Consider the following 16892-nt stretch of genomic DNA (forward strand, 5'->3'; position numbering starts at 1 on the left):
TTTTACCTTAAAACGGCGACATCGTCTATTGTACATCATATTTCTCGAAATTGAATATTTTCCATTGATCCCAGATCTTACCATCAACGAGCTTCTGTAGCACAATTGTCCAAAAGCTTCTGCATGTTGTCCATTGCCTTCTTTGCAAATTCATTCAACTCGTATTTCCTCCCCTTGCCATCAGGCCCCCCATCAAAGATCTCCATAGAGAACCATCCCCTAAACCCAGTCTGTAGCACCGCCCGTGCGAAGTCCTCAATCGGCAAATATCCACCGTCATACGGCATGGGTCTGAAGTCATGGCTCCAGCGACCACGCGGCCGCAAGCCCCCAATGACCTTGTCTTCCAGCGGAGGCGACACTTTATACGCATCCGAGATCTGCAGCAAATATATCTTATCGCCAGGCACAGTGGCTGCTAGCTCTTGCATGCTGGAGTTCCAGTTTGTTTTCAGTTGATCCACCGTTTCATCTTCGATCAACCCTGAAGAAGTAGTCGGATCGCCCCATTCGCTTCCACATGATTGGAAAGTATCCAGACAGAGACCCACATTGGGGAGATCGACGTCCCGGACGATCTGCCATACTTCTTTCCAGCCCGGTGCGTGCGTGGACCAGCACCAGTTTTCATAAGCGAGTCGGAAATTGTTCTTTGCCAGCATGCCGCCTAGCTCACGCAAATCGGAGACAATGGCCTCGCGGGAGGTAGAAATCTTTTCTTCGCTTGTATCGGTTGCTCCGACCTATTGTCAAGTCCAATACATCAGTCTTTCCTTTTCTTTTGGTTTTCTTCACTGGCACAGACATACCTGTAAAAGATCAGTGCCCACAATCTTCATAATCTCAATCCAGCCCTTCGCTCTCGTAAAAGCATCCTCCCGCTCCGCCGAACCTTGCGGCCATCCTTCGAAATTCGCAAATGGCTGCAACATCATTACAGTCAACGCGTTCGCATCGCATAATCGTCGAATATCCCGGGCCACGCCTAATAAAACGGAGTAATTATCCGGCTGGACCTGGTATCCGAGGAGTTGTGTGCCAAACTCGAGAATATCCGGGAAAGAAAGCTCGATTGAGATGAATCCTGCAGTGCTGATTGCTTCGAGTCTGCGTGCCAGCGTGTCGTTGGGGCCACAGCCGATTGAGCAGGTCGCGTAAGACAGGGGGATCTTTTGTAGCGATTGACGGCTTATTGGTGCCATTTTACCGGCCGCTACAGTGTGGTAAATGTTGACTGCGTGTCTGATCATTGAATCATTCAAAAGAGAATATGCTGCCATGGTAGGCAGAAATTCTATAATGTTGGATGGTGTTGGATGTGTTGGGGTTGGTCGTGTGTACATTATGATGCAATGTTGAAAGGCAAGTTTTCGTCATTGTGTATCATAAGCCCCAACCACGTGTGTAGCTTATTTTCATTATCAAATGTGGCTAATTAATTTCTATAGTTCTTTACTAGGTCCTCTTTGCACAAGTGGTAGGTGAATAGTTGCCTTCGTAATCGCCACTGAGCACATCTTGACAATATGGATTTCGCCTGGCATGACAAACCAGTTGCCACAAACTGTCGTTCAAGAACGCGAATCGAGAACTTCATTTCAATCAAACTAAAACACTCCAGCTTCAGTATATGATTTTGAAACTTTCAACACACCAGGCTTTCCTTTTGCTGAACGGACAGCCTCGAAGTTATTCACCTCACTCGACCGCCAACATGCCAGAGACCGACCCAATCAAGAAATTCAAGCGCATCGGCGTGATTGGAGTAGGTAGCATGGGATCCATGATGACTTTCGCCTTCTCCGAGATGGGTCTCGACGTATCAGTTTTTGACGTGGATAAATCAAACGTTGACAAAGTAACGAACTGGGCTAAAAGTGCCAACGATGTCAAGGGCAAGATTTCTGGATTCTACAACATCAAAGAATTCGTCAAAAGCCTTGAAGGTGGAGAACGCAAGTTGTTTATGTTCTCCGTCACGCATGGCGATCCCGCCGATCAAGTTCTCAACATGATCAAATCTGACCTGAAGAAAGGCGACATTGTTCTAGATGGCGGAAATGAGAATTACCGCCGAACGGAGCGCCGCCAGAAAGAATGCAAGGAGATCGGCGTGTCTTGGATCGGTGTTGGTGTCTCTGGTGGTTACCAGTCCGCTCGTCGTGGGCCTAGTCTTTCTCCCAGTGGAGACCCCGAGGCCATGAAGCTGGTCATGCCCCTGCTCGAGAGATATGCAGCCAAGGACCCTAAAAGTGGCACCCCGTGTGTTACCCGTATTGGCCCAGGCGGATCAGGACATTTCGTCAAGATGGTCCACAACGGGATTGAAGGTGGAATGCTGTCTGCACTTGCTGAGGCATGGTCTTACATGCATTACGGCCTAGGCATGGGTTACGAGCAAATCGGCGATGTCTTCGCCCAGTGGGACTCTACCGGCGAATTGCGCGGCAATTTCTTGATTCATATCGGTGCGGATATCCTGAGAACAAAGAGAACACCAAATGGCGATGGAAATGGCGAGGGAATTGGTGATAACGGATTCGTCCTCGATGACGTCCTCGACAAGGTGGTCCAAGATGACGATGGCACCGAAGGTACACCTCTCTGGTGCCTGATGGAGTCCGCCGCACGTCATGTATCCTGTCCTACTTTAGCAGCTGCCCACTTCATGCGTATTGCCAGTGGAAACCGTCAAGAGCGAGTTCAAGCATCTCGAAAGCTCCAAATGCCGTCGCCTCATCCTATTCAAAATATGCAGAGTTCTCATGAGGTTACCATTGAGAAATTGCGCAAGGCCGTGTACAGCTCCTTCCTATCGTCGTTCTGTCAGGGACTGGAATTGATTTCTCGGGCCTCTGATGATGAAGGCTGGAATATTGATTTGGGTAACTGTATTCAAATCTGGCGTGCGGGCTGTATTATTCAGTCCGACTACATTGCCGATCTGTTGCAACCGCCACTATCGGGCAAGACTAGCATGTCGAATATGAAATTCATTGATACGGTCTCGCAGGAGCTGCACAATAGCTTCGATGCTTTGAAGGATATTGTGATTGAAGGCACCAAGTCCGATCAGTACATGCCAGCGATCTCTGCCACATTGGATTATCTGAAGTATGAGGGTGGACTGGTCTTACCGACCAAGTTCATGGAAGCCCAGATGGATTACTTCGGCGCACACTGCTATAACAAACCGGGTATTGCGGGTGAAGATCCGGGTCCCGTCATGAAGGGGCCTCACCACTATGAGTGGAAGGTGGCTTAAAACAGTTACCCCAGCGGCCCAGCCTGCAGTCCTACCTGATAGTGGACAAGATAGACATATAGATTGGAAACACGCATGCGAATTTGACAATATTTGAAAAGAGAACAATTCGAATGTAGTCAACTGGTGGCAAGTGCAACCCAGGGATTCGTAATTTCTGGCAATTGCCGGCCTCAGGTACACGTGGGGCGAGGGTCCAATGGGAGAGCGGGGCAGCAAACGTTGAAATTTAAACGCAAGAACATGCGTTGGGTCGCGGGATTTCGTCAACTCTCCTCGATCTCACCTTTTCGTCGAATTGAGTCTCCAAAACAATTCGCTAAAAGAATGGCTGCTCTTCCTACCACCTACGAGGGTGTGTATCTCCCCTAAAGCCTCTCACTAGTCTTCCTCCGAGCGCCCGCCCCTCACGGGCCTCACCCCACTTGGTTACAAAGCTGACAATCTCGAATTCTCCAGGCTCCGTCCCAATCGCCGTCATCGGTGGCACTGGACTCCGTGAGCTCCCTGGATTCACCCAGGTTGCGTCGCTGTCGATTACCACTCCCTGGGGCGAACCTTCCTCCCCCATCACCATCCTCCACCACCACTGCAAGCACAATGATAAGCTTGTCGCTATTGCCTTCCTGAGCCGCCACGGCCCCCACCACCAGATCGCTCCCCACGAGGTCCCTGCCCGTGCTAACATCGCTGCTCTTCGCTCCATCGGTGTCCGTAGCATCATTGCTTTCTCCGCTGTCGGCAGTCTGCAGGAGGCTATTAAGCCCCGCGACTTCGTCATCCCCGACCAGATCATTGACCGTACCAAGGGCGTGCGGCCATGGACCTACTTCGAGGGCGGTATGGTTGCGCACGTTCCTTTCGGCGACCCCTTCGATGAGGGTATTGCCAAGGTCGTGCGCGAGTGCGGACACAGCTTGGAGGGTGACGGTGTGGTGTTGCACGACCGCGGCACTATCATCTGCATGGGTACGTATACCGAGCCTTTAGCTTATTTTTCTTAAATTCCTTTTTTTAACGAGCCTCGGCTAATCATCATATCTGCTACAGAGGGACCCCAGTTCTCCACTCGCGCCGAGAGCAAAATGTACCGCTCTTGGGGCGGCAGTGTGATTAACATGTCTGTCCTCCCCGAGGCCAAGCTCGCCCGTGAGGCTGAGATTGCCTACCAGATGATCTGCATGTCTACCGACTATGATTGCTGGCACGAGTCTACTGCCGATGTTACCGTTGAGATGGTCATGGGCCACATGAAGGCCAACGCTGACAACGCCCGCCGTTTCGTTACCGCTGTTCTCGACGCTCTGGCTAGCGACGAGCACTCAGACTTGGTTCACGCCAAGCACTTGGCTGGTTCTGTTAAGTTTGGAATTAGCACTTCCCAGCCCAACTGGGGCCCTGAAGCCAAGAAGAAGCTGAACTGGCTGTTCCCCGGCTACTTTGAATAGACTTAAGTCTATCATGAAGCTTTGGCTCACATTTTGATGATCGCATTTTTGGTACACCGGGATATACACTAAGGGATGGATATAAAGGACATGAAGCATACATATTGACATAGACCTAAACACGCAGAGTTTCTGGTCTTAATATAATCGAATGTCTCTAACTTGTAGACCCGTGGACTTCATTCACGAATCCCATTTCGAGTCCGACACAATTCACGGCTATGGTCGGGTGCAAATGACTGACTTAACCAAAGACATCAATGACGCTGCGAGGCATGCTGTACTTCCCAATAGGGACATACTTAATATCATCAAAGCCCATTGATCCCGGTCCCCCCAGCTCCATACCCCTCTCGGTGTCTGTCCAGCGAGGCGAAGCAGTAATCGCAACAATGATAACTTTCAACCCGTACTTATATTCCGGGGTCCCGAGACCTGCACCGGTCTCGGCGTCGATAACAGCAATGAGATCCGGTACCGATGCCAATATCTTCGATTGGCCATTAGAAACTGCCTCTACAAAGGCATTTTCATTCTTGAATGGGATCCTAAGGGTAGCCTTCGTTCCATCACTTGAAGCTCCATCCACGTTCAAAACACCATAAGTATGCCCGGTCTTTAGAACCCTCTCAACACTCATAATTTTGCCATGGCCAAGTATTGCCGCACTTTTGGAGCCGCCAACTGCATCCACAATAGCCTGTGCCTTCTCGTTGATAGTCTTTTCCAGAGCAACAGCTCGCCCAATCCACCAGGCAAGGGACACAGTACCAGCAATCGCTTGCTTCCTTACTATAGCTGCTGTCTTTGGTGGCCCAGCCTTTCCAGCACGACATCCCATTTCGACACAGGCGGCCCGCAGCGCCTTGTCAACCAATCTATCTGTACGTGACTTCGTCATTGTGATAAATGTTCCATCTCCACTGGCAATGGTGGCTGGGACCAGAGCGTCACCACTAGGGGAACCGTAGACGTTAGGCGTGACTTGCCAGAATGTGGGATATGCTCGTCCCATGTAATCTGCATCTAGACAAGGAACACCAAAATGGGCCGCGACACCCAAGTTAAGGACCCCGTTGCCACCACCAATTTCCAATGCTAGAAATCCGGAAACTGGCGGGCTTCTAGTTACCCGCATGAGCTCTTCTTGTGCCTTTAAGCATTCATCGTTCTCCAATCGCTCCATGCTGACCTCAGGACTTCCCATGCATCCTGTCCAGCCGACCAACGATTCGTCAGGGAGATAATCGACTGAAACAACTTTGACTGTTCCAGGATGACGAGAAATTATAGCCCTGGCTTTGAGGTATTCCTGGTAGGGATCACCACCGCCGCCACATCCAAGAATCTTACATCCCTGGGCGATGAATAATAGATCAGTCGAAGAAATTATCCATTGGCCATCTTTGATCTCGGGAAGGTAGGATTCAATGTCCACTCTCTCTTCTGGGCACTCCTGATCGGTGCTCTTGACACCAATTTCCTGCGAGTCCCCTTCCATGCTTGCGATATCAATCAACGGTTTTGATGATTCTGTTTGAGAAATGACATCCAACTCCCCAACCGCTCGGGCGACAATGCGTGCTTTAGCATCCACATATTGGATGGGCAACATGGTGATTTCGGCAACCTGGATAGTCTCTGTTCTTGCTCCATTCTCAATAGCTTTCTGAATGGCAATTTTGACAACAGCATCCTGGGCCTCCTTGATAGTCTGGTTCGAAGTGTCAACGACAGTATCAATGACACCCGAGACCCGTGAGATAGCAGCGCCAACGGCATTAGCTACCTCGCCGCCTTTGACTTTTCGAACCATGCGGACCCCAGCCAATGACTCATCAGTCCGAATAATGGGCGCACCTCCACCCACAATCAAGACATCGACGTCACCTTTTTGGATCTTGGTTCTATCGACGATCTCTTCGATCTTTTTTCTCATCGCAATTTGAGCTTTTTTCACTACCTCTGCAGTGACGTCCACAAGCCGCTCGGCTTGACCCATGCCTTCAAATGGGTTATTTCCTGTTGGGCAGTGTATCTCTGAGGCGGCGACAATATCGGTGGACGTAAGATATTCTCCTCCAAAGAGCTTTGCTTTTTGAAGAAGTTCTAGAGCCACACTCTCAGGACCAACAGTAAGTTCTCCATTTTCCACGCCGCGAATGATGGAGCCACCCCCAAGACCAATACTTTCCACTGCAGGAAGAGCAAAATTTGTACGGACACCGCCAACTAGACTCATGACAGAGCTCATGCGTGGTAGCCCGTTCGGAAGCAATAGTCCGCTATCAGATGTTGTTCCACCGATATCAATAACGACAAGAGGGTCGGTTCGATCCTCCTTTTTCGCTCCATCAGCTTCAGATGCGGCTCTCCAAAGGAGCTCGCCGCCACGGATCGAATTCGTTGGACCAGAATTGAAAGTTCGAATTGGTAGCTCGACTGCTTCGGATGCACACAAGACACTTCCATCATTTTGAGTCAAGTAAAGCGTGTAATTATTCCCTTGAAAAATATCTTTCATTGCTCTCTGAAACCCGTAGATGGTCTTCTCCGCCAATGGTCGCAAAGTTGCATTCAGGATCGCCGCATTCTCTCGCGCGAGGAATCCAAGACCGGAAACCTTGTGCGATAGCGTGACTCTTGGCTTCAAACTCAATGGTCCATGCTTGGCCATAGTCGCCACCAATATCTCACCTGCCCGTATCTCCTGTGAGTTGTTTAACGGACCATACATGCCCGAAATGACAACATTAGATGTGTTGTTGCTGACCAGCTCGATAGCTATGCGTTCTATCTCCGCTTCTTCCAAGGGACTGATTTCAATTCCAGAGATCTGATAGCCCCCGTTGCAAAAGTAAATATGAGGCGACTGGATAGAGGCTCGAAGATCTGAAGGGAAATCGATGAACGGAGGGATCCCACGACCGAACCCCTCCTCGGCACCACCACATAGCCTGATGACTGCAACACGTCGCAATGATGGTGCGCGCTGAACAACAGCGTTCACGAAGTGAGTTGTGCCAATGATCACACATCCAATGGATGATAGCGATATGTTTGCTTCGTCGATTACTGCGCGGACGGCATTGGTAATGCCGGTCGTAACATCCGGTGTTGTTGGTGCTTTGTGAGAAGCAAGCACGGAGATGGGATCGAGCGAGATGAGAACAGCATCGGTGTTTGTTCCTGCGGTTGCAAACTGTCAAATTAGGCTTCTATCATGGTGGATTGGTTTCTTCAAGACAAGTGCACAACATACCTCCCACATCAACTCCAATGCGGTATTTGTGGCTGGTGACACTCTCCATACTTGGCACTTGATAATATCGTTGAATTTCAAGTCAATACTCGGAACGTTCCAATGAACAGACCAAGCCTGCTCCCTTGGCTGAAGTCATCTGACGCTATCGTGACCCCTCACGGCCGAACATATAATCCAATTGGAGTTTTCCCTCCAGCTGCTGCGGGGTAGCTATCAGTGTCCAGGTGGTCGCAACCATCCAATCGCGCGATAGGTACAGTATAGTCGATGAAATCTGCGTTCAAAATGTTGAGTCGTAATGGTGAGATAAAGAAGGGTGTCTTCACTGTCCTATTCTGCATAATTTCCCGGCAAAGATCGAAGGCCTTTCCAGATGTCCAATTAACAGGGGCTCCCTGTTTGGCAAATACTTGGTGTTACATATAAGGAGACTAGACTCCAGATGCCATCCCATTATACGATATTTAGGATACATGTGGAGAGTATCAGGCTATCAACTAGGCACGCATGCCAGGTTCTCAGCCTGTCTATATGTACCTAATTAACACCATCGATCTCACAGATCCCAAGCTCGTACATACTATATGCAAGTGATTCCAAGGTTCCTAAACATACCCCCTGTACAGCACAAAATATTACATTACCAGATCTTCTTGGCAACCATTTCATATCTCTGGACATGATCAATCTTCAAGTCCTTGTCCTTGTTTTTATCCTTGTCCTCTTTCTCCTTCACCCGCCTGAGTCCCTCCATGTCGTCACCATAAATCAGTTTTCGTTTGTCGTCACCGACTTCAACCATCCCCCAAACCCCAGAACGACGACCTCCCTCAACAGTGAAGTCATCTTTCCGGGGTGCGGGTGCAGCATCGCTGGAGTTGTCCTGTTGGGAATGCGGGTGTGCAGAGACACGGGATGATTTGCGTTGCTCGGATTCCATGCCTTTCATCTTCCTATAACGGGAGCGGGCGAAGGCGAGCAAGCCCATGCCTAGAATAAGTTTGAAGATCAAGAGCACGATGAAAGTCGTGAGAAGAAGGACAACAGTGAAGATTTGAACAGATTGAGCAGGCGAAGGAATCGCATTCTCCAAGACCTTGCGGAAAAGGATGTTGACGTTGGGTAGAATTGTTGCGAAGCTGAGCGGTGGGGCGGATGGGAGAGGGACGGCTGTGTGGCGATTCTGGATCGTGGATAAACTTGAAACCACAGAGGTAGAAGATGGATAGTGGGGAAGCAGAGAAGCCAGGAACATCTGATAAGTCTGAACGGAAACGCGGAAGAAAATGCAGGAGAGAGGTATCACGGGCAGTCCGAGGCGGCGAGTAATGTTGTGGTCGCCGCCTGCGAAAGCATTCGTGTAGTAATCTTTCGCGAGCACATCTAAAAATCGATTATATAATGCAGGTCGATAGTTGTTAAACTTGCTGATGTAGGCATGTTTCAGCCAGTCAACAAACATCTCAGATCCCAAGACGATGAGGAAGGGACCCAAGACCTGAGCGAGGGTCGGAATAAAAGAGTTCACATGACTAAGGGACAAAATGGATGATGGGAAGAATGTGAACGACTGAGGTAGGATCGATGAAGCAGTCCGAGGAGGAGTAGATAATGGTGTGCTATTCGTGCTTGTGGACTTTCCGGAGAAGCTGGGAGCTAGACCAAGGCCAATGAAGTTGAAAGCGCCCGTTTCCACAATGTTGCGCGATGCAATGATGGTCAGCATCAGCCAAAGCTGAAATCGCTCAACAACGTCAGAGCAAGTGAGTTGGAATAAATTCTCTTTCTCGAATTTGCGAAAGACAGTAGACTTTATCTCCACAAACTGGTTGGATAACAGAAGTGTAATGAGTGCATTCGAGTAGGAGTTCACAGCCACATTGAGGGTCATCACCTGTGAGTAGAATTAGCTTGGCTGAATTATGTAAAGATATTTTTGGTAGACCGACCTGGTAGAAGAGTGAGATCGAATGCGCAACTGTGTATACCAACGCCAACAAGAAGAGCCAGAATGGTCGAAAGATTTTGCTTCGCCCATTGGGCCGGCGCTCAAGAGCTTCCCTTGAAAACAAGCACTCGAGCACATCCTGTCCAAGCGCAGCTAAGAGTTTATCGAGGACTTCTAGTACATTATAGATCACATACAATTTGATCGCCGCTTGTCCACGGATCCAGTGATACATACGACTGGCATCGAAGTACATCAATGCACAACAGGTTGTAATCATAAGGAGGCCCGTAAGGATATCGGCTTTGTCATCAGGAAGTAGAGCAGAGGGCATCGACTTCTTTCTTCGGTGATGTCTGCGAGATTCGGAGGTGCGGTGTCTTCGCTTTGATGGCTCTGTGTGTCGTTGTGGCTCTTGTGAGATTGCCCCAGTAGGCAGGCGAGGAGTGGCATCAGATTCGCTTTCGCGTCTGTCACGAAGCCTTTTTGGCAGGTATTTCCTTCTTCTCCAGACTCGCCCAGCTCCATTGATAACGAATTTCGACAAGGACCGAGCCTCCGCAGCCAAGTTCATGACCCAGGATTCGCAGAGAATGTACAAGGCTTTAACAAAGCGTAGAGGTAGAATTGTAAATGAGTAAAGCCATGCGTCCAGGCATGCGAGACTTCCAAATCCGATGGCCTGCTCTAACACTGGCGGAAGGAGCAGGAAGTTCATCAGTCGTTCTATTTTCGCACTTGATGATTCGTAGGGGAATTCATTGTCATTTCCATGAATATACAACGGCGATGGACGACCGGAGGCCAGCTCAAGTTGAAGGTATGTGGGTATCGAGGCGGGAGGCAGAGGAATTGATGGAATGGGAGAGGTTAAGGGCGTTTCGGTAATCAAAGGCGACGCAGCAAGTTGGGTTTTCAAGTCGCGATCTTGCTTTGAACGAGATGCCCATGTTTGTGAAAGTCGCTCAATGTTAGGTGTTGAAAGCGTTGGTCGCTGAGATACAGGAGTGGAAAATGTCCGGAATGGTTGCGGTCGACTTCGAGTGGTACCGTTGTTCAATTGTCGTGGGTTAGCCGAGTCATGCAATTCATCCGAACTTGGATCTTTGCTAGAGCGCCGGATTTTGAGGGGGCCGTCCGGGGACGAGGGAGCCTCGCTCAGTGGATGCAGAGTCACATCTCGGCTCTCCAATGGCCGGTCAACTGGACCCTGCAACGAACGAAGGTTCTCCGACAATACCCTCCTCCCACTATTTATCTCCGGCACCTCGGCACGATATGGTATAGACTCCGGTGACGATGTGAGCTCTTGGATCTTCTCGGGCGACAACTTGAGCACCTTGTCTTCGATCGGACGCTGGGACGCGCCTTCGGCGAGCTCGGCCAGAGCTGCTTTGATCTTCGGGCCTTCAAAAACGTTCACAACAGACATTCGACTAGTTCCGTTTGAATCATTCTCGGAATGTTCGAGGAGAATCCCGAGACCTTGCTCTGGTAATTCAGGTGCCAATCCATGCATATCGTGTACCTCTGCGCCGTTCTGCGCCCTCGTTGGTGTTGCGTGCTCAGTCGGCTTGTGCTTCCCATTGACCCCGACTTGACCTGGAGGCGACTCGCTATCCTCCGCTGCAGGACTCATCGTGGTTGGTACTGGATAATTGTGATTAATGGCGAGAAATATTATTTCCTTTCGTGTGGTGGGTCGGTTCACCCTAGGTGAGGATGCATACTCGAGAGCTGGCGTACGGGCTAAGGCGCAATCGGACTAAGGGCTGGCACTGGATGAAAGGGCGGTCAAAACGCTAGACGCAAAAAAAAAATCGATTATCTCTGAATAGTGAGCTAGGTAGTCACATGAGTTCAGTTCACATTGTCGAATGCAAAGGGCTGAAAACTGTAGTTGAGCAGCTTCAAGGTTGCGACCGGTAACATTTGAGAGCTTAAAGATAGCGGAGTTTATTATCTGGCATCGCAGCTTGCAGCCGTTGTTTGCGCCTCAGGCACAGATTACAATGGAAGATGTCACATGACCGTATACATCAGCGGGTCAGGTCACGCGACTCACATGGAAATCATAGTAGTTGCCAGAAGAAGCTGCATTATAATATTTGCAGTCCTTTTTCACGTTCCAGAAAGATCAATTCAGCCTTGTCTTTAATGTGGATCATCGGTATAATGACATTCGGTGTTCGGAGGAATTGATCTCATCGACATATGTTCGATAAGCTCCACCACTGGACATCAATGGGCTTATCGGAGCCTGTGGACCCGATCAGCTTAACCCTGGTCCCTGGATTACCTACATGGTGTTGCTCTTTGCGGGGAAATGAAACGATTCGCTGAGTCAAGAATAAGAACTGATCGAGAAATGTTTCAGCCTCCAAGGCTGCGACATAAATCTCACTGTCATCAAGATCTATGTGAGTGGGAAATGTGGAGAAAGGGCAAGCCCCGAGGCCGATCGGACTGATTCGGACATCTTGTTCGTCCGAGTCACCCACTGCGGTAAATCCTCGGGGATGACGGAGTTACCCTTTTCGATATCTATGCGGTCTATTTTCTGTAATGAAGGCGAAATAAATATAAAATCAGCAGGCAAGCCAATCTTGCCTGATACCGAGCTTTAAGCAATCAAGTGAATATCATTACAACCTTTGAACCAACTTGATTGATTTCAAGTTTCCTTCCACTTTTAATTCTTTCATCGTCCAAAACGCCACGATGACCCAATTCAGCGGCGAAGACTCCAAAGCTCCTCCCTCTTGCTCCATCTCTATCAAGTCTTCCGACTTGAATAAGACCGAAGAACATGAGAATGAGCAGTATGTCCTTTCCACCCACCTTTTGAAATCTTTTTCAGTCAATATTATTTAGCAAATATTAACTAGTACTCAATAGCGTAAGCAGCAGGGCACCATGTCCAACGCACGGCCCGAGCCAGTCTGAGCGTTTCGATCGGGAATTGGAAAGACCACAAGCGCAGGAAATTATTCGTGCATTGAAACAGGCTCTGAACGATATCAACGACCAAGAGAAGTGCACTAAGTGTGCCGTTGAGAATGCCTCCACTGTTCTCACCACTCAAGTCCGAGAAATCAGAGAAGCCAAGCGGAATGGGGAATGGACCAAGGAAGAGCGAAAGGCACTCAAGGCCGAGACCAAGGCCATTTTCAAGCCTGTGAAGAAGAGCATCAAGGCGCTGTGGAAAGAAGGACGATAGGTGCTCAATGGCTTTATCTTTGATCAACACCTGATGGATAGAGCGTGGTTATAAGTAATACTATGTTTATTGGGTGGGGGGTTTGCTTGTAAACGGTCACATTAAAGAAAGGTAGTACATACTAGTAGTACTACTATGTATTTTTATTTGCTTTATTTGCCACACATCTCATGTGGCAACCTCTCTTCTCAAATATTATCAAGCTTAAAGAAACGGAATTTCTAAACACTTCAATACGCCTTGAGCGCCTCCTCAGTCCAATCCCACAACCGACCCGCCAATGAATCATCCTTCGCAGTCTTATCCAAGCGACTCTCCTTTTCCTTTCCAACTGGTTCATGATAAGCCCCATTCGTGATACCCGCCCGCGCAACAGTTGCTGCCCAGCACTGGTTATAAGCACCCTCCTCCGGCTTCAAAAGTCTCCCCGCATTGGTGCCATATATGACCGCCTTATCAAGAAAACCCTGATTCGCTACGAGATCAGTCGCAACCACACCCGGATGCACAGGCACAGACAATATACCCGGGTACCTGCGCGCTAGCTCACGCGCGTACAGCAGATTCGCAAGTTTACTCTGCCCATACCGACGCCAGGCGCCAAGGAACATACAATCTTGTACCGTTTTCAGGTCGCTAAAAACGATACCACCGCTGGGATGGAGAAGAAGGCCCTGGGATGTGAGTATGATAATACGCGCATCTCCGCCTTCATTCGATGTGCTTTCGAGTAGCGGGAGTAACTTCTTGATGAGGAGTGCGTGACCGAGATGGTTTGTTCCGAACTGCACCTCGTAGCCGTCTTTCGTGAGGCCGGGTGGTTGTGCCATGATACCGGCGTTGCAAATCAGGATATCGAGGCGGGTTGTTTGCGATGTAAATTTTTCAGCTGCTGCTTTTACTGACTCGAGGGATGCGAGATCAGACTCGACGAATGTGACTTCTGTCTGTGAGCCGCTGTCGCGGATCTGAGAGATGACTTTCTCGGCGCTTTGTGCATTTCGGCCGCTGATGTAGATGTGGGCTGGATTGTGTTTGGATAGATGGATTGCGGACTGGGCGCCTAGGCCGTTTGTTCCTGTTCGTAAGTTTGTCAGATTGGTTGGTCTGGGCGGTTTCTGAGGCACAATTATATGGCTGACGCTGAGCTTTCTACTTACCTCCGGTAATGAATATTGTCTTGCCCGAAAGATCGGGGATATCCGTATCCGGATTGAAATTGAAGTCTGGCATATTTTCGCAATGTAATGTTGAGTTTTGGGCTCCAATCAGGAAAGTCCCATCTCTTAAGTTATAGGTAGATTGGACAGCGTGAAATCGGGACTGCGTAGTATGTTAGGCCGTCGGTCGTCTGTTGAACCGAACGAGGTCAGGTTGATTTTCGCCACACGGCCCACACCTCTCAAGCATTGCCTAATTCGGTAAAATGTGGAGAAAACCTTGTTTATCAAGCTCAAGCAAGCGAGCGCCATGTGACTCTGGAGTCTGAGATAACCAGAGGGGAAACTGAAATGCCAAATAAGAGAGAAATTGGGTAGGGTTCAGATACCTAGTATGTATTTACATTTTGTATTGGGTAAAAAAGCGAACAATAGAAGTAGTGGAAGATGATTCCAAGCCTGAGTTTTACTACCATCCGTCCAACGGAGTAAACTTAGCCTGAACACCATCCTTTGGTGTGCTGGTCGCACCAAGCTTCAACTCCAATTTGGCATCAGGGTATTTCAGCTCAAATTTGAAGCTTCCAACGAGAACAGCGAGCAGGCAAGCTAGTTCGGCCTTGGAGAATCCCTGACCAATACAAGCACGCGGACCATGAAGGAAACTCAAAAACGCATAGTTGCTTGTAGCTCCGCCAGTGTTCGCTTTGCCCGGGCCCATCCATCGATCTGGGTTGAATTTATCCGCATCAGGTCCCCACAGCTCGGGCATGTGGTTCAAAAGCTCCGCCGACAGAACGAGAAATGTGCCCTTGGGAATCGGCTGTCCGACCAGAGATGTATCTTTCACAGCCACACGAACGGTATTTGGGACAGATGGATGGAAGCGAAGAACCTCGTTGCAGACGGCATTCAGGTAGTGCAAGTTGTCGATCGCGGCAGCATCAATGGGCTCGGGATCCTCGACATTGATAGGGGGGAGATTGGCGCGAACTTCTTCACGCAGACGATCTTGGACGTCGGGATTCTTGGACAGAGCGTAAACAGCCCATTGAAGAGCGCCTGCTGTGGTTTCATGCCCAGCAGCCAGGAATGTCATCAACTGATCGATGAGGTTTTCTTCTTCAAAGGTTCCGCTTCGCATGGCAACCGAGATGATGTCGATACCAGTATCTTTATTCTCACCATTCACCGCGGCTTTCTTATCGCGTAGCATTTGACGGGCAGTTTCACGGATGACAAAGCGACCTTCGGCAAAGGTCTTGTTGCGCTGGGTGGGGATACTATGCGCGATTCTCATATCGCCAAGCATTACCCCGACCATGAACAGAATTCGAGCAAAAGTACTTGGGCTAGTAAAGATTTTTTGGTAGGATTTGTAAAGACGGTTGTTTGGATTTTGCAGAGAGTCAAAGTCATGACCCATTCCCGCCAATCCGATGATATCGAGGGTGGCGCGGCTTGCGTAGGTTCGGACTGTGATAGTATTGTCCTCGGGTGATTCTCGAGATTCCACATCACGGCGGATCAACTTGGCCATTTCGGCACTCTTACTCCAGAAGATGGGGTAAAGATCCTTGATATGGCGGTAAGAAAATGCGGGCATTAGATTTTTTCTTTGGAACTAAAGAAAGGTTATTTCAAGATCGCATCAGGACCGCATTAGTCGTTCTAGCTTACTTTGTGTTCATCACCCTCAGCAAGTAGGACACCATCTCCCACAACGCGGCGAAGGTTTTGTTGCGCCACCGTGGGCTTAGCAAAATCATAGACTTTAGAATTAAGGACTTCGCTCAAGGCTTTGGGGTTCGTTAAGACAAGCCGCTCGAGCTGTCCAACGATATAGTAGCGGATGAGTCCATCATTTGGAATGCTAGAGGTCCACTCTTTGATCAAGTCATGGGGTGTGTCAATTAGGCCGGAGTTAGTATTTCCTTTGAACCAGTGTCGGTTCTAGAAAAAAGTCAGAAAATAAGATCCTGCTGTCGCAGAGGTAGCCACAAACTCACTGAGGGCGTTGGTATTTGTTTTAAAGGTGTGAAGAAGAGAGGGTAAAGAAAGAGTTGATAGATGAGCTTCGATACCGTGATGATTGTGAAGAAAATGGCAATCGTGACAAATCTGGAGTTTTTGATGGCGTAGTCAGGCTTGAGGTATACCCCGGCTGCCACGCCGAAGTAAAGAATATTGAAACCGTCGTTCAAGCGACCCATGATGATGGCTGGCCTGAAATGGGTCGTTTTTGGGATTCCAGTGTGGGCCTTTAATGCACGATCGGTGTTCTGGATGGCCTATAGGAAGCGTTCAATCGGATAGTCGCTTGCAAGGAATACGATCTAATATGTGAACTCCGGATTTGATAAGGTTAAGAAGGCTGATGAGATGTAATATAAATGAGACTTTTCGAAATTGTTAAGCGATAAGATTGAAGCAGTTGGGAGTTGTGGAATTTATGAAGATTTGTTTAAGGTGGAAGGTGCACATGTGGCATTTCATGTTTAACGGGATCGGAGCGGGTTTGCGTGAATGCCGAACTCGCAATCACTTCCAAATTAGGCTACCAGTTGCACTTGGACTCCACTCTTC

General features: G+C 49.1%; 8 protein-coding genes across 8 annotated transcripts; 3 read left to right on the forward strand and 5 right to left on the reverse strand.

Moving 5' to 3' along the window:
- Positions 1 to 83: 83 nt before the first annotated feature.
- On the reverse strand, positions 84 to 1343 carry N7466_007760 (sugar phosphate isomerase/epimerase family protein; the record flags this gene model as incomplete). The annotated part of the gene is made up of 2 exons (XM_057167149.1): positions 84 to 743; positions 810 to 1343. The coding sequence occupies 2 exons, from the start codon at positions 1341 to 1343 to the stop codon at positions 84 to 86; spliced, it is 1194 nt and encodes a 397-aa protein (XP_057020190.1).
- Positions 1344 to 1714: 371 nt separating this feature from the next.
- Positions 1715 to 3265, forward strand: N7466_007761 (6-phosphogluconate dehydrogenase, decarboxylating; the record flags this gene model as incomplete). Its single annotated transcript, XM_057167150.1, has 1 exon — positions 1715 to 3265. One exon carries the CDS (start codon positions 1715 to 1717, stop codon positions 3263 to 3265), a length of 1551 nt encoding a protein of 516 aa, XP_057020191.1.
- A 243-nt stretch (positions 3266 to 3508) lies between these two features.
- N7466_007762 (S-methyl-5-thioadenosine phosphorylase) lies at positions 3509 to 4713 on the forward strand (the record flags this gene model as incomplete). Its single annotated transcript, XM_057167151.1, has 3 exons — positions 3509 to 3620; positions 3725 to 4234; positions 4316 to 4713. 3 exons carry the CDS (start codon positions 3509 to 3511, stop codon positions 4711 to 4713), a joined length of 1020 nt encoding a protein of 339 aa, XP_057020192.1.
- A 244-nt stretch (positions 4714 to 4957) lies between these two features.
- On the reverse strand, positions 4958 to 8024 carry N7466_007763 (hydantoinase/oxoprolinase family protein; the record flags this gene model as incomplete). Its single annotated transcript, XM_057167152.1, has 2 exons — positions 4958 to 7902; positions 7976 to 8024. 2 exons carry the CDS (start codon positions 8022 to 8024, stop codon positions 4958 to 4960), a joined length of 2994 nt encoding a protein of 997 aa, XP_057020193.1.
- Positions 8025 to 8618: 594 nt separating this feature from the next.
- On the reverse strand, positions 8619 to 11565 carry N7466_007764 (TAPT1 family protein; the record flags this gene model as incomplete). The annotated part of the gene is made up of 2 exons (XM_057167153.1): positions 8619 to 9872; positions 9928 to 11565. 2 exons carry the CDS (start codon positions 11563 to 11565, stop codon positions 8619 to 8621), a joined length of 2892 nt encoding a protein of 963 aa, XP_057020194.1.
- A 1082-nt stretch (positions 11566 to 12647) lies between these two features.
- N7466_007765 (uncharacterized protein) lies at positions 12648 to 13146 on the forward strand (the record flags this gene model as incomplete). Its single annotated transcript, XM_057167154.1, has 2 exons — positions 12648 to 12748; positions 12825 to 13146. The coding sequence occupies 2 exons, from the start codon at positions 12648 to 12650 to the stop codon at positions 13144 to 13146; spliced, it is 423 nt and encodes a 140-aa protein (XP_057020195.1).
- A 230-nt stretch (positions 13147 to 13376) lies between these two features.
- Positions 13377 to 14379, reverse strand: N7466_007766 (oxidoreductase, short-chain dehydrogenase/reductase family; the record flags this gene model as incomplete). Its single annotated transcript, XM_057167155.1, has 2 exons — positions 13377 to 14224; positions 14307 to 14379. 2 exons carry the CDS (start codon positions 14377 to 14379, stop codon positions 13377 to 13379), a joined length of 921 nt encoding a protein of 306 aa, XP_057020196.1.
- A 396-nt stretch (positions 14380 to 14775) lies between these two features.
- On the reverse strand, positions 14776 to 16519 carry N7466_007767 (cytochrome P450; the record flags this gene model as incomplete). The annotated part of the gene is made up of 3 exons (XM_057167156.1): positions 14776 to 15930; positions 15987 to 16259; positions 16316 to 16519. The coding sequence occupies 3 exons, from the start codon at positions 16517 to 16519 to the stop codon at positions 14776 to 14778; spliced, it is 1632 nt and encodes a 543-aa protein (XP_057020197.1).
- Between the last annotated feature and the right edge of the window lie 373 nt (positions 16520 to 16892).

The sequence above is a fragment of the Penicillium verhagenii genome, assembly GCF_028828195.1.
Source record: "Penicillium verhagenii strain IBT 33310 chromosome Unknown utg000007l_segment0_segment0, whole genome shotgun sequence".
In the NCBI taxonomy this organism is placed as follows: domain Eukaryota; kingdom Fungi; phylum Ascomycota; class Eurotiomycetes; order Eurotiales; family Aspergillaceae; genus Penicillium; species Penicillium verhagenii.